Consider the following 16,256-nt stretch of genomic DNA (forward strand, 5'->3'; position numbering starts at 1 on the left):
CTTGAGCTTCACTTTTTTATTTCCACAGAGCTCAACCATGTTTCTTGCATAGATTATCTTCTATGCAAGTGCTCACAGAGTGCTCACTCTTCCCTTTTTTCTGTGTTGTCAATATGCAGGCGCATGTCTATTTGACATTTTACCATTTAAAAAAAGCTTTTTTTTCCCAAGTGAAAAAATCCATTCTCTTATTTCCTTGCAAGATATCCAGATGGTGACATTATAGACACTACACTGGGATCCATATATGGAAGTGTTTCCTGTCTAAAAGTTATTTTTTCTTTTTGTGTCTGACAAGTGTGCTTGCCTGTTATGAGATCTAATGAAAAGTGTGTTTAAATTTTGTTTATGCTTCATCTTTTAAAGATTTGGGTTTTTCTGGTTCTAAAATACAATATAATAACTGTAAGTTTCTGAATGTATTGAGATAAATAAATAAGTAGATAAATCAAATTAGACTGTCTTATAGTGAGAAAAGTACTAAAAGACAATCTAAATTCAACAGAATTGCTTGAAATTGATTTCTCTGTTCTTTTTAACCGCTAGTTATCTTCCTTCGTGGTGGTGAATTTCCTTGGATTGCTCCAGATTTGGTTAGAGCTTTCTGTTCCTCCAAAACATACACACAGACCATAAAACACAAATTTACACAAGCAGGGAGCTGTGCAATTTAGCATTCATAAGTCACTAAATGCCAAGGTTACCACATCAATACACAATTGATTTTTTTTGCACTCTTCTTGTAAGTCTGCTTTCAAGGCGATGCAACAAAAAGCCTGCTCTTCCTCATGTTCATCCTTCAACAACTGGAAGTAGGGTCTCTTTTTAATCCTGGTGAATAACCAGGTTCTTAAAAGATTTTGTTGGTCCTAAATGTGCAGTTTAACTCCTGATATTGTCTTTCAGCTGCTGTGATGTCATCAATCTCATATCACATAATGCGCTTTCAGCAGCAGCCATCATACTTCATTATTCTGTCATTTTGCTTTAAGATTTTAGTAACTTTTGAAGTTCTTTGTTTTTATTTATTTCTTTAAATTCATCTTTCTGTTTTTTTTTTTTTCTTTTTGGCTGTGTTCTTTCATAGGTTCTCCCATGCCCTCCCCCTCCTGCCCATCACCTGTCATTGACCAATCACATCCACAGTCTAATCCACATGACAACCCGCTGTTAGCCGACGCTATTGAGCCAGAGTCAGACGAAGAAGAGGAGGAGGAGGAAGAAGAGGAGTATGCAGCTCGGTTGTACCTACCTGTAACACATGGTAAAGGGACTTTCAGGGTTCATTTCATTATTTTTTTACTAACCTTAACCTTAGCTGATGACTAGTGAAGTCAGTAGTTCTCATTTCAATTTGATGGAGGGTTAGAACATGAAAAACTTAAGGTCATGTTGTCCTCAAGCCTGCTTTACTAACGTGACATCTTATGCTGTGATTTAGACTGAAATTAGTCTGATTATTGTAATAATCCCAGTGCTATGGTTGAAGAAGCTCTTTATGACATATAAAATCACAGACCATCCATGTTCTGGATGGCACACAGTGGTCTTTAGAACATGGGATCACAGAACCAAAGAGTATTAGCCTATAACATGACTGCTTTCACCTGAGCAGTGTGCAGATGTCGTGTTTAAGGCATCCTCCCCATGTTTCACTGAGCTCTGTGTTTTGATCCCCATGCAGGCAGTGTTATGCAACAAGTGCTTCAGATACAAGTAATGCTTTTGTGGACCATTATCAACACTTTATTGTTTGCGCCCATAAACTGGGCTGGTGCTGTCGCTGCTTTGTATTGTGTGTCACACTCATTCCTCAATCCCATTTTAACGGTTGCATCTCATGCGTTGCGGCCCTGTGACTATTAACTCCTAAAGTGGTTCAAGGGGATAATGGATGATCTTCCAATATATGTGGGAATATTTTATCTGATGTCGAGGCAAAAAAATGTAGAGATGCACCAATCCACTTTTTTCATTTCTGATACTGATACAGATATCTGAAGTTTAGCATCGGCCAATACCGATCTGAGACAGAAAACCAGTGCTGATTTGGCTTAAACACAGACGTAAATGTACTGAATTACAAATTTATTTGATAACTCTGCACCTTTACAGCACATTAAAATACACAAAAAAACTTGGTCAAACATGTAAAAGGGTTAGGGTTAGGGCACAGCTTTAATTTGTTCAGTCAAATAAGCTTCAAAAGTGGCAAAAATGACTTGAGAACCACTGTTCTGGTGTTAATAGGTTGTGAACTTACTGGGAGCTTTGCACAGTCTTCACAGTGGGATAGTAGTGTTTACCAACTTGGAATGGTTCCATTCAGAGCTCTGAATTTCAGTACACTTAAGTCCCGTTTCTTTTAAAAAGTGATAAGTACCAGATGTTGAGCTGTATTGGCCGGTCAGTAAGCCGGGGTCTGTCCATTTTCCAGTAAAAATTTGGATAAGAAGCAGACTTTGATAGGCTGAAAACCATGAGTACCACAATTAGTCAGATACAATTAGGAGAAGGGGCATCAAAGGGAGAAAAAGGATGAAAAAGACAGCTGAATGGAGTGATGGGGGTAGAGAGACAGACAGACGTCTGCTCATATATACATTGCTGTCTAAACACAATCAGAAACAGCTCTGAAGTCGGATCCTGAAATGCCTAAAAGGCTGTGCACATATGTATGTTTGTGAGTATGTGTGTGGTCCTCTTTTCCCAAAGTAGTCCCAGCTTGACCTAACCAACCAATGTTCAGCCAACCTTCTAAAATATCTCTCTCACCACTTCCTGCTCTATCTAGACATGCTTTTTTTCTTTTATTTGTCTATATTACTGCGCACTCCTTCTTAAACTTGTTTTTCTTTGCACCACTGATTTTGTGGAAAGTCAAGCAAAGTAAAAAAAATGCCTCTGGCTTATAAGTTCTTGCTTACAAAGAGAAAGGAAAAGAGAGAGAATAAGAGGAACTGAGACTGTGGGAACATCCAAGAAAATCCAGTAATACAGTTACTGCTTGTTTATTGAGTGACCATGTAGCAGAAAAACATAGAACAATAGAGGTTGCCAAGTTCCTTATGTTTATATTTAGTCATTTTCAAGAAAAAAGATGGTGAATTCAAGTGTTTCATCTACAAAAGTAAATCTACAGTTAACAGGCAGCATATAATTCTGATCTTTGCTGTGACATATGGTGTTTTTAAAGTAGATTTCTGTTTAGTATTTACACAAGATGTTGGAGGATGCAGCCATGGCTGCAGCTTTTGTACTGCAGAATAAAGCTTCTCTTTTGTGGCATTTCAGAGTGCCCATTAATTTCATTTTTGCTTACTTCATTTTGTTCAGATATCCACAATACACAGCATTAACTGTGTAAGTAAAGTAAATAATGTCAGGAAAAAACATAAAATAATTCAGTTTAATTCAATACAGTCAATTTAGTCCAGTTTAGACTCTTTTCTTTCAAATATACATACGGCAATCCAAAATAGTGCAATATAATCCACTCCATAGCAGTCAAAATTTTATTCAAGGTGTAAATAATTAGTGGATGATAAAAAAACAAACACATTTAATAATACATGGTGTGCATGTCAGGCCTGGTGGTCAAAAATGTATCAGATGAGAAGTATATCTAAAGTATATTGTAGTTATCAAATCAAGAAAAAGAGACATGCAACATTTTAATTCTGACTGTAATTGGATGTTTTAATTGCTTTTTAAAAATATTTCATATTGATTAATTCAGTTGTGATTTTATAATAATCTCTATGCTATGTCATAACTAGATATATATCCATCTGAATGCTGTGGTTGATTTGAAGGTCTCTGCTTTTGCGACAGTTTAACTGCATGTTAGTGCGTTTTAAGTAAGTTTAAATCTAGTTACATGGATTCCAGTTAATTTTATTTCGCATTGTTCTGCCAATGGCATATAAGGCCAATCCAATTATACGCCAAACTAAAATAGTCATACAGATTCAGATCCAATAGATGCAGTCCAGATCAAAGAGTTTCTAACATACTTTGCTTTAATAGGATGCAGTAAAAAGTAACATCTCCATAAATTAATAGTAGATACTTTTGAGTGTTTACTAAACTAACAACTTAATAAAATAAAATTTTGCCTACTTGTGAACAAATGTGTTCTTCTAGTTTACATCCAGAGGTGACATGTGCTGTAAGAGATTCAAGAAATCGTGTTGTGATTCCTTTCTTCTGATACCCGCAGACAAGTTGTCTCAGCTTTAGAGAGTGAAAAGACGCCAAAAATCATCCACTGTCCAGCCTGCAGATGCCTCAATAGACGCCAAGTCAATCAACTGGGAGCGGAAAAAGCAGCATAAAAAAGACAAGTTTCTTTGCCAGCGGCAGGATGACGCCAGGGTTTATTGACATCGTCTATAGTGAAAGCAGTAGGCATGTCCAACCACGGCATAGAGAGAAACATGAATTACACTTAGTGCTTTTTACTTTGAGACCAAGCAGGCAATTCTCCTCAACACCAGAACTAATCAATGAGCCACTAAATGAAAGGGAGGAAGGCGCAAAAAAAAACAAACTACATATTTCTCAACACCATTTCTCATCAATTATGGTTCAGGAAATGAAGGAGGAAGGGATTCAGAAATTAACCGTTTTGTTTACCATGTCCAGAGCTAAAAGACAAGAGTAGAGCTGGGTCAAATTGAAAAAAAGAAGCACGTCGAAGATGAGAAGAGACTAAACGGAGGGATAAGATAAGACTCAATCATTGATCAAGCTAATGAATGTCAGGCTAGTCGTCGGGTTTTGCCTCTCAACAACACACACACGTAAACACACACAGAGGACATGAGCAGAAGCACGCAGTTCACGTCTGAGGCTGATTGCAGAATGGAGTCACTTAAGTAAATCAAAATGTTGTGGCAGGCTCCATACAAAGAGGCTGGGAGACACAGAGAGAGCCAGACAAAGAGAGATACAGCGGAAGGGAGTTAAAGGGTAGCAGGGCGAACACAAAGAGGGAGTGTGTGTGCGTGTGTGGTTGTGTGTGTAACAGCTAATGCATTGTGCTACAAGATAGAGATTAAGAAATATTACAAAATATTATGTAGAAGGTAGATTGGGGTTTAAGTTCTGTGCCTTGTGAATATTTCATCTCATTGTTCTCCTGATGTACTGTATTACACACTGCAGCGGAACCGATGAGATTTGGATTGTTTGTTATACATATTTAATTAAGAATATGTATTTAAACCAAAATTCTCATAAACTTAATGAAAACATATTTAACTGATGTTCAGACACACACAAGCTGACGTCTTTGGGGACATAATGTTCTTCCTGGGCCCTCCATCCACAACGTTCTGTTAATTAATACTTACTATCTACCTTTTATACTGCACTTCTCACTTATTCTCCTCCTTTCCACTGATTTTTTGTCCATCATTTGTTCCTTTTAGTCTTAACTCTAAAAATATTTTTACATTGATACCCAACAGTGAAACATCCCAACCCAATGGTAAAACCTTATTCGTTTTTAAATACAGTGCTACATTTTGCAATTTGAATAAACTTTGCCCCTTGCCCAGTGACAGCTGAAGCCAACAGCCAAAATAATTAGATGTATATTTTAAAGGTCTCAATTTTTTACTTATTAAAGCAATTAGGGAATCTAATTTAAACAGGTGAAATCATACATAACAGTTTATTTTTGTTAAATTACATTTTTGCTTCCAGTGCTACATAATTCAAACTTTTTCTGCGTTTCATTAAATAAACTCTAACATCTGATTGGTGCTCAGCAACTCAGCTGTAGACCAATCACATTTTCTACTGTAGTGTTAGCTCAGCTGGGTGATTTTGATTTGTAAGGCAGAGATAAAATAACTTAATTACTATGAAGTGAAATGAAAATATTTATGAATTATAGTTATTATTTTTATTTTTAAGTTATCTAAGCATTTAAATTATATATATATATATATATATATATATATATATATATATATATATATATATATATATATATATATATATTTTTTTTTTTTTTTTTTTTTTTTTTTTTTTTTTTTGAAGATGAAGCTAGATTTATTTATTTAATGCATATGTCACAAGGTTGTTTTTAATTTACATAAGTAAATCTCAAACTTAGGACTTAGAAATTATATAATTGTCACACATTTGGCTTTCCATACAATTGTTTATAGTTTAGGTTACAGCTTGTGTGATGTGTTAGATTTAAGCTCCATATATGCATTAAAGTTAGGGCACAACATCAACAACAACAACAGTTACTACAACAAAGACTAAGGAGAAAAATTGCATGGATTTCTTAAAATAACTTCAATAATAGGCCTGGATTTTACAAACAGATCTATTTAAAAAATATATACTGTATATATGTTGTCTATAATTTGATGGGCCCACCAAAAAAAGTGTTCACACATACAGTTTCTGTTCTCTTGTTTTGCATTGAATACTATAAGTGAGGGTATCAACATTTTTAAGATAATTAAATTTAAATTTAGGTTTATAGTTATTTAATTTGAAATAATAATAATAATAAAAACTCAGAGAAGCTTCATAAATTTTGTGAAGGAGAGTATGGAGATTTGGAGAAAGTCCCAAAAAATAGTGAACAAAACAATGATGAAAAACAACTTGTGGAAGTTTTTTTGTTAGTAAACAAAACTGCGATTTTTCATTAGGAGGAGCTCTACTTGAAAAAGGAGTAAAACTACTTTTTCTGAAAGTCAAAAATAAGCAGAAAACTATAAACTTTAAATTTATACGGTTGTAATTCAGCCTCAAGCGACATAATGTACATCATCTTGCTGCTTCTGCATTTTGCACAGCGTTTTGGTCATAAAATAGATCCAAATGGTGTGGGACGTTTCCTCCCCAACGTTTTCTATCTGCTGACAACCGAGGATTGTGGAATTTTTTTTCTGCATTCTACTGACGGCCCTCTGTTAAGAGATATACTTTTATGACTCCAGTAAATCTCATCTACCTGGTGGAGGTCTTTATAGATGGTTCGTCTTCAGCTGGTCCATACAGGCTCAGAGCTAAAATAAATGAAAACAGGCCATTATGAAGTCCTCTGAAAACGTTAAGAAATTCATAAGTGGATGATTTAAAGAAAATATGGCAAGTATTTACCTTAATTAAGGTAAATACTTGATTAAGCAGAAGCTTTACTAAAAAAAATAATATAGCAATATAAATAAACTGAACATTTGTGAAAATGTCATGTAGGTATGATTTTATTAATTTTTTTTACAATCCCAAATGATTGTGCACCGTCTTGGTTCACTTGGTTCACTTTCCTACTCATCTCCCATGTCAAATAAACACACTGATAGGCTTTCATGCAGTAAAATAAAACACAAAATGAAGCCCAGATACATGTGTTGGCCCCCTTTGCTCTCGGTAATCTAAAAACTGGTTGCAGAACATTTGGCAACGCTGGAAGCCTCTAAAGATCTCATAACTGCCTGCACTTCAGCAACATGTGTCATCTGTTACTCACTTAGGCCGATTTGATTTTGGGAGTCCTGGCAGGGGAGAAAAGGAAACATGAGCAAGACATTGCGTCAAAAAAGAAATCCTTGTTGCTGAGAAGAGAAAAATAAATAAATAGCAAACACAAAGGGAGACCTAGAGGCTTAGCAGAGCACAACCTTCCCTATTAATGACCTGGCTGGTTGGAGCGAATTTAAGAACTGGTTGAGTGAAAAAGAGGGTACAGAGAGCTGACTTGGCAGGAGAAAATGAAGTTGAGAATGATAGTAAAGAGCGTTGGAGACGGGAGGGAGAGCAGATGAGGGGTCAGTGTGCCGGTGCCACAATAAGAAAATAGAAACGGTGGACTAATGAGAGATTGTGAAAAGACTGCAGCTGCTAGAACTAAAGAGGTGAGTGGAGCAGAAGAGAGGAAACGAAACAAGAGGTCAGCTGAAGAGGCTAGTTGGAGCGGATAGAAGGGCATGAAGAAAGATGGAGATATCATCAATTACACACAAACTGAGGCCTGACGTTTTATCCCTCCTTCTCTTCTCTGTTTGCTTTGTCACAGACACTGTGCTATTAATATTACAGTGTCCTCTGAACTCATTTCTATTTTCACACAACTGTTTGTATAAGCACTATAGATTTACAGAGGCACAGTGCAAAACGTCTTCAAACACAGCCAAGCATTTTGTTTATTCTTTATATTTTTTTGAGTGAAATCCAGCTTCCTTTTAAGAAGGCTGGGACTTTTAAGCCATTTAACATCGACCCGTATTAATCATTCAACATAAAATACAGAGAAAACGAACACTGAAGCATTGTCTTCTTTGTGCATATATTTCTTTTTTTATCCACCTGAATAAATCAAGGTGAACTATTTGACACTCCAGATAATGTAGCCTTTTCAAGCAACATGATAATTACATATTCAACATCTTTTTTCAGCCAAAAGGGGAAAAGGGATTTTGGAGAGTGTTGAGTATTACAGATCTCCATCCATGTGAGGACCAGAGGAAAAAAGCAGCTCAGGTGCTTGTTAGTCATGATTCCGTAGCCAAGCAAGACCAAACAGAGGTGTTTGTTGGGACTATTTTAATTCTGCTGTGGGACTGTATCCTTATTCATCTGGTGTGTTTGGTGATTTTTGGTTGAGTTCCTTTAATGGTCCCTTATCCTGAACTGTTGAATTTTAGTGCAGATGTTTGTTTTTTTACCCATTTCATTAAAAAGAAAATCCCTGCAACAGAAAAGTTGAAAACTAATTTCAGTAAATTAGTCACTTTGAGTCATTTATTGATCTTTAGAATTTAACTGCTCAATTTGAGTGATTCTTAGCTATTAAACTTGCATAAAAGTAGTAACACAACTATAATGTATGAAAATTGTTTCATCGATTTTATCACTTTGCATTCAGATAGCCAAAACCTGAAAAGTAGAGGGATTATTTTACTTTTTTTTTTACCATTGGGAACACTGGTAACCAACTATCCTCATCACCGTTGTATTCCAAAATGTGAAGAGACACACAGTCTGAAGGTAATCCAGATTTTCTGTTTGTATACATGCAGACTTCATGGTTTATTAGACACGGATGTTGTTAGACTGACAAAGAAAAGGCCGTTTTTCTTTGCTTGAAGCAGACTTTGTTCAGGAAAGAGCGACTGGATATCACCTGGAAGTTTATAGGTAGAGAAAAAAAACAATGTTAAATATAATTTTAGGTTACTTTGAGAATATTTTATTCATAACTTTCTCTCTGAGTTTCAATATTGATGCTTGTCTGGGAATGATCGTCTGCTTTCAGTTCTTGTTTTGGGAAATTTCTAGCTGCATTTTTATTTTTGATCCTGCAATCTTTCCTCTAGATTTTGTTCTTTTGGCTCTAGTGGGGTTTTTGTTTCAGATAACAATTGTGAAATAAATTTAACACAGTGTTCAAAATAGTTTGCCCTGGGGCGTGCTGTGGTGGCGCAGGGGGTTAGCACGCCCCACGTTTGGAAGCCTTAGTCCTCGTCGCGGACGTCGCGGGTTCGACTCCCGGTCCCGACGACCTTTGCCGCATGTCTTCCCCCTCTCCTCACCCTCCTTCCTGTCTGGCTTCTGTCAAAAAAATACGAGCCACTAACGCTGCAAAAACTCTTAGGAGAAAAAAAAAATAGTTTGCCATATACCTACTCCTCCAAGAATGTGATGAATATCCTCAATGGCCAGTTAAATATTTCAAGGCTTCTTCTTTTATACACAGAATAGCCGCTGTCACAGCATTTTCCAGAAGGAGCAAATCAAAACAGATAAAAATAAAAAAATAAAATAAAAAGATGTCCCTTTCGTTTAAAAGGTTTTTATTTGTCATTTAATCAGAAAATCTCCACAAAAGATCGTGAAGGATTGAGGTGATTTATGGAAAGATATCCTTGGGTTAATGGCACTACAGACACTCTGCAGAAGTACTTGTGACTAAGAGGATTACTCCTGTTAATGCTACCATTAAAATGATCTTGGAGTACTCATTGTCAATGACAGCCAACCTGTTGTTGTCGACACAATGAGACATGCTTTTTTTCCCCTCTCAGACGCTCTTCTTCCTTTTCCTTGCTGCATCCCATTATGTCTGTATTTCATGCTTCCCTTTTCCTTTTCTTCTACTTTTGCTTTGGCCTAATACCTTCACAGCCTAACACCCTGTCATTTTTGTTTCTTTCTCAGGGTTGTTGCCTGGCAGCCTCTATGTATCTCTTTTGCTTTAAGGGTCAGATGCATCAACTATAAAAACAAGAATCCATAGTTTTCACAGCTAGAATTTTAGAATGAAGAGTTACAGAGGAGAAAGTAAAAAGCTGAATCCAGGACCTTGACACAACCTACAAACAGACATTTGTATGCATTGTTTATGTGACCATTTAACATGTGCATGTTTGTGAACTAGAATGATAATTTGATATAGTTCCTGAAGGCTTTGTAGATAAAATGGTTGTGGTGTAAATTGGTATTCAGTGTCCTGAGGCAATACTTTTTTTAGACCCATCTTTCCCTGCAGTTTCTCCTTTAGGTATTTTGCCACTAGCTTTGTACATGAGCTTCTGCAAAAGAAAGGCACCACAGCATGATGTGGCCACCTTCTTTCCACATGTTTGTGCTTTCCCCTACATTGCTTGTGGCAAACTGCAAGCCACATCTCCTGTGGCTTTCTTTTAACAATGCCTTCTTTCTTGCCACTCTGCCATAAAGGCCAAATTTATAGTTTGCAAGATTAATAGTTGTCGTGTTGACAGATTCCCCCAGCTGAGCTGTAGATTTAAGCACCAGTGACACTGTTTTCTAACCTACCCCTGCTTTAAACTTCTCAACAACTTCCTCCTTGACTTGTCTGATTAGTTCCTTGAGCTCTATGATGATTTGTGTTCCCTAATGTTTCTCTAACAAACCATGTTTTTCATATTTGCACAAATATTTACACAAATTTGAAAAGCATGAACCCATTTTGTTGGTCTGTCCCATAAATTCTTAATACAATCGATTGAAGTTTGTGGGTGTTGTGTGAAAGAAAGTTTAATCACTATGGATACTTTCCAAAGGCATTGTGCAGTTCTTAATTTCAGGCTATTACTTTATACTTATAAAACAAGAAAATGCATTTCAGTTGGTGAGCGACTCAACACTTTCTAGAGTTGCCTAATCAGTCCCGCACTATAGGCAAGGTGAACAATGAAGTATGTTTTTTTTTCCCTCTTCCTACTTATAAAAAATTGAAGAAAATAAATTCGCCCACTTACATGAGTGTTAGGCAGGGTTGTTGTTGTGCTTACTGCCACTATACTGAGGCAATATGATGCAAAGCAGAGAGAGTGCCGCCATCTCCTACCTCAGTGGCACCACTGAGTTTGTCCAACATAAGTCCTTCAGCTCCCGCTCCTCTCCTCTAACATCTGGCGTGCCTCAGGGCTGTCCTAGAATCCCTACTCTTCATCATATACCTTGGCAGTATTTTTCTAAATCAGTATTATCCAAAAGAAACAGTATTTCCCTCTCCATTGACAACTGTAAAGTCTCCCTATCTTTCACATCTCACATTAATAATATCACTTTCTGTGCATATTTCCATCGACGCAACATTAATCGTCTCTGTCCACTACCTCAGATCCTCCTCTTCTATCCACCTCATTGTTCCCTCTGCTCGCCTCAGCACAATGGGGAGCAGAGTTTTATCCCAATCTGTTTCCAGTCTCTGGAACTCTCCCCCACCAGACATCCACAACATTGACACTTTCCCCGTACTTAAATTCAGACCTAAAACTCACCTGTACTGTCTGCAGAGTGAATTCAGGTTATAACCGATGGACATAACCTTACTTTTTAGATCACAGCAAGAATAGGCCAAGTATCCGTAAGACTTTTAATATTTCTGGCTTCATGATTTCAAGGAGAAGAAAGAAACTGCATCTAAGAGTGTGTGTTAAGGGTGATTTAAGTTATGGCTACACCTTTGTAGTAATCTCTTGCTTCAGTCTTAGTAAACTGCAGTGTGACTTTTTGTTGGTGTGTAGAGAAAACATGAACTGGCACAATGATCAGTTGGTATAAAGGCACCTTACCAGCAGCTCTTTTATCCAGAAAAGTTACCAAGTAAATAATTTTAATTTTAATGAACCAAAATTTTAAAAATTAACTTTTGTAACAAGTAAAGAATGCAACACCTGTACTCCCTCATCATCAGATAAATAATCTTGTATATTTAATTATGCATTTCCTTTTTAAATCTGATTGTGCTCTTTCCTGTTTTCTGACCACAAAACACAAATTACAATACTCAATGTGCTTGTGTTGATGAAGCATAGAGGACGTAGTCTCATCTATCCATCATTTACAAACGCTTGTCCTTGCAGGATAAGTGCATCTAAGCCTAGAAAAACAAAACATTTTTTGTCAGCAGCAGCTGCCAATGAAACTTTGCAAAGCTGATTCCCTAATCATATTTATTGCCATGTTTTACAATTCTGAATCCTAAAAAGTGCCGCCATTACAATTCTGGACATAACAGAAATCTGTGATTAATTGCAAGTTTGTTGCATTTTAATGTGTTAAAAAGCTTTTTCTGTTCAGCTGAAATGGAGCAGCAGCTCAGAAAGGCTCTGCTAATTTGTGACACTCACAACTTCACAGTTGGTAATGAGGTGTACGTTAGGCGTGCTTAATAGGGCCTGTTTGGTCAACCTCAATCAGAGAATTTGCAAAATGTTCACGAGAAGGTGTTATTTATGGGAATTAATGCATTATGTAATTGAATTAGAGATTTAGATAAACAGGAACTGACTACATGTAAAGCCTTCTATACTGCAATTAAAAGGAATCTTATTGGTCTTATGATCTGATTGCTGTATGTATTTCAATGATGGTCCTGAAGGTTTGTGTGCACCATGCTGCAGGTACGGAGTGCCCAAGCTTTGTGTGTATATGATGTTTTTGTTTTATGATGGAGCTGCAGGTCTGAAATACAGATCAGACTGATTCATTCAGTCAGGTACCATATGGGTCCACCAGCTCTCACTGAGTAATATAATAACAATAGCTCAGGGGATGGAAGGATCCTTTTCCCAGGAAAACAGAAGTATGCACAGAAATATGACTTGTGCACACATGGCCATACATGTACTTTAAAGTCACAGCATATGTCATCATTAGGTTGAAATAATAATCCTGGCAGGACAGAGCGCCAAAGTCATGACTTCATGTCCAGGCTGCAGCATCAGGAGCAAAAGCTTCAGTAATTGTTTCCATTCCATGTTCCTATTTACAACAGTGCTCCAACGTTTAAGCTGTGTTTTAAAAAGTCATCCAACCTTTTTCATGCTGCTTATTTCCAACCAGCTAACGAGCATTGCCTCCCTCTGACTTGCTGTTATTACCATTTCTGGACTTATCAAGAGCTCTGCTGGATGGAAGCATTTTTCCTTATTATCATATATCGATTTTGAGAATGTGGTTTTCTGACTCCTGGAACAAAGCCCAGAATTTCTGGCTTTGTGTTCAGTTTTCCTATGAATATATATTTGTCAATGGACTTGCATTTAGAGCCCTTTGTCAACAAGTTTATGTTTAAAAGACGCATAATGTTTTCATTATTTCTGATTTGTCCAGTACTGGGGTTGCAACGCATTTTGATGTGCAGAGCCTTGTAGAAAGACTTAGAGTGGTGTTTTTCAGTGAGTTGGAGTCAGATTTTCACCTCTCTATGGGAACAGCAGCATGCTTAATGTTTGTAATCATTACAATATAATGATATTGTTCCAGGACATGTACCCTACTGTCTAATGTTTCCAGTTTATTTGTGTTTACCTGCTTTCTTATGCTGGTTGTTGAGCAGGAAGAGGTGTTTTCCATCTAATAACAACAAAGACTGCCTTGGCTTTGGAAGCAGGAATGCCTTACACCTCATTCCTTGCTGGGAGTCCAGAGGTGGAATGAGTTTTCATGCTTCAGGAAACACGAGTCTTAACTCTTGTACTGACCTCTCTTAGTATGTCAGTGACTCTTTTACTTTCTACTGGATCGGTTATGTCCTCTTCTTTTCTCTGAGCGTCTCATTCCTGCCTTGCCTTTTTCTTTCTTTCTTGCTGTCTGCCTCTCTGAGTGCCTCTGTCCTCTATGTTGTTCTCATTCTACTTCATCTAAATGTCACTGCCAATTGTTGGGCTTTCAGAAACTTTTAAATTACATCCTGTGTCATCTTCTGTTCTCAGCGTACCTGCTTTTCTGAATTGTCTTATCTAGTTTCCATCAAAAGTGATAAAGCTTAACACATACCCTGACCTCCACTTCATCTTCCCTGACAGTCTTATCAAACCTAGGTTATCTGTTTTTACATGTTTTGCAACAGAATAACCTTTGTGACAAATATTTTTTAATTTATAGGAATACTTACTTTTGTGTAAATCTGTCCAGTTGTGGTCAAACTTGAAAAAGGATGTGTTGTTAAGGTTCCCTTAAAGTCAGATTTTGTTTTCTAAAATGTTTGTATCAATCTGGAAAGCAGCTAATTTGTAAAATCTCACTTCACCTTTGCTTCCTAAATAAGCTGCTTTTCCAGCCACGCTGCAGTGGTTCTGCCACATATATTTGAATTACTCACATGTATAGATTTCTTGTGGTTGATGTGGTTGGTTTCTGCACCTTTACCATCAGTTTCAGTGGAAGAGGAAAGTTGCAGTCCAACCATGTTTTTGTGTTATATGTTAAAAGTTTAAAAAAATTGAAAGAGCAGTCATGATCATTTTGAAAGAATAGCGTTTTAGGCTACCAAGCAGGTGTCAACCATAAACCTAGCTTAATCCATCTTTTCTGTCACTATTACTGGTGTATAAAAAGCCCTATTTCATATTAAGATATGACTCTTAGCCTGGTGGGGGGGACAAGCAAAGACTGGTGGCCTGCCAGGCTTATGATACACTAGGGGAAACCCTCCATTCTGTATGTACAATTTGGAGTTGTTAGCTCCTCTCCCCTGCTGGAAGCCCCGTCCAAAGTCCAGGGTGTACTGACTACTTTTTGAATGCTCCTAAATTAATCATTGGGTATTTTTTATTGTATTTTGTCTTTATTTTTAGGAAACTGATCATTTCTGCAGCATGGTGAAATCTTTTTATGTTGCAGTTGCAGGACATGATGCACGTAACTGCCGACTGTTGAGAAAGCCGCAGGAGAATTTACTCGGCACTCTGCTGGCATGATTAGGACGTTGATCAAGTCATGTAGTTGCATACAAGCCACACGTCTAGGGTAATTTCCCACTCCTGTTACCAGACCCCCCATGAAGTACCTCAGATTCAGATATGCTCCCTCACTCCACAGGAAATCTATACATGCTCCAAGCAGTCAAGAACTCCCACGTTCTGCAATACATAATGTAAAATGCACAGAGTTTTTCAAGCACCCCAGAAGACTTCTCCAAGGCCCTGCAGAGTTATTTCTGTTTTTTATTGTCCAAGTTTTAAGTTCTGTGTGAAGAGTGCCTAAACAAGACTGGGCAGGAAAATACTCCAGAGGAAGAAAGTTACTCCTTTCTCTTGATTTTACACTACAAAAGGAATGAAAAAGGTTGATTGGTTGATTTTTTTGTTGTTGTTGTTATTGTTTGGTATGAGACTTGAAAACCTCATGAGGTAAGGCAGGAGGATTGACATAAGAATATGCCGCAGGAAGATGGTGAAGAGCAGTTCCTAAAGAGCCACAGTCACTTTACAATCCATTTTTTTAACTAAACCAGGAACCAGCTGTGCTCAAAGTTCTGACTGAGACTTGTATATTAACCGAATTTATGGCTTTCTCTGCAACATCTTGGTGAGACACATACAGGGACTGTAACACATCAAAAGCTCAAAATTTCCAACAACCTGGGTAAAAAGTCTGCTAAAGCTTAAGTTTTTGTTGAACCGCTTTTTGATTCAGTTTCAGCATACAGATTTCTGTGGTTGGAGTCTATCAGGGTCCTACGTCTTGGCTTGGTAATCTTTGCCTTCTCTACTTTGCAGCTGTCACTTCAGTTCCTGTCAGATTTAATGCTGGACTCTGACTAGGCCTTTCCAAAACTTTAATTTTCCTCTCATGAAATCATTCTTTGGTTGATGTTGATTTATGCTTGGACTCACTTTGATGCTGAAAAATGTAGCCCCTCTTCATCTGCAGCTTTCCAGGTTTTGGGTCAAGTCTGACTGCTTTTTGGAACTGTTCATAACTTTGTCTGCCCTGACAAAAAACACAGTTCCACTGGGAGA

The 16,256-nt window shown here is 37.3% G+C and overlaps 1 protein-coding gene across 12 annotated transcripts in view; it reads left to right on the forward strand.

Moving 5' to 3' along the window:
- LOC102233011 (teneurin-3) overlaps window positions 1-16,256 on the forward strand; it is a 323,707-nt gene that overhangs the window by 168,853 nt on the left and 138,598 nt on the right. For 9 of the 12 annotated variants that reach the window (XM_023333407.1, XM_023333406.1, XM_023333410.1 and 6 more), the window contains one exon: window positions 1,088-1,264. The exons of the other annotated variants lie outside the window; for them this stretch is intronic. In XM_023333407.1, the coding sequence (XP_023189175.1) occupies window positions 1,088-1,264 (177 nt within the window). The remainder of the gene's footprint in view (window positions 1-1,087; window positions 1,265-16,256) is intronic. 12 annotated transcript variants of the gene reach the window in all.

Source organism: Xiphophorus maculatus, chromosome 5 (genome assembly GCF_002775205.1).
Source record: "Xiphophorus maculatus strain JP 163 A chromosome 5, X_maculatus-5.0-male, whole genome shotgun sequence".
NCBI lineage: Eukaryota > Metazoa > Chordata > Actinopteri > Cyprinodontiformes > Poeciliidae > Xiphophorus > Xiphophorus maculatus.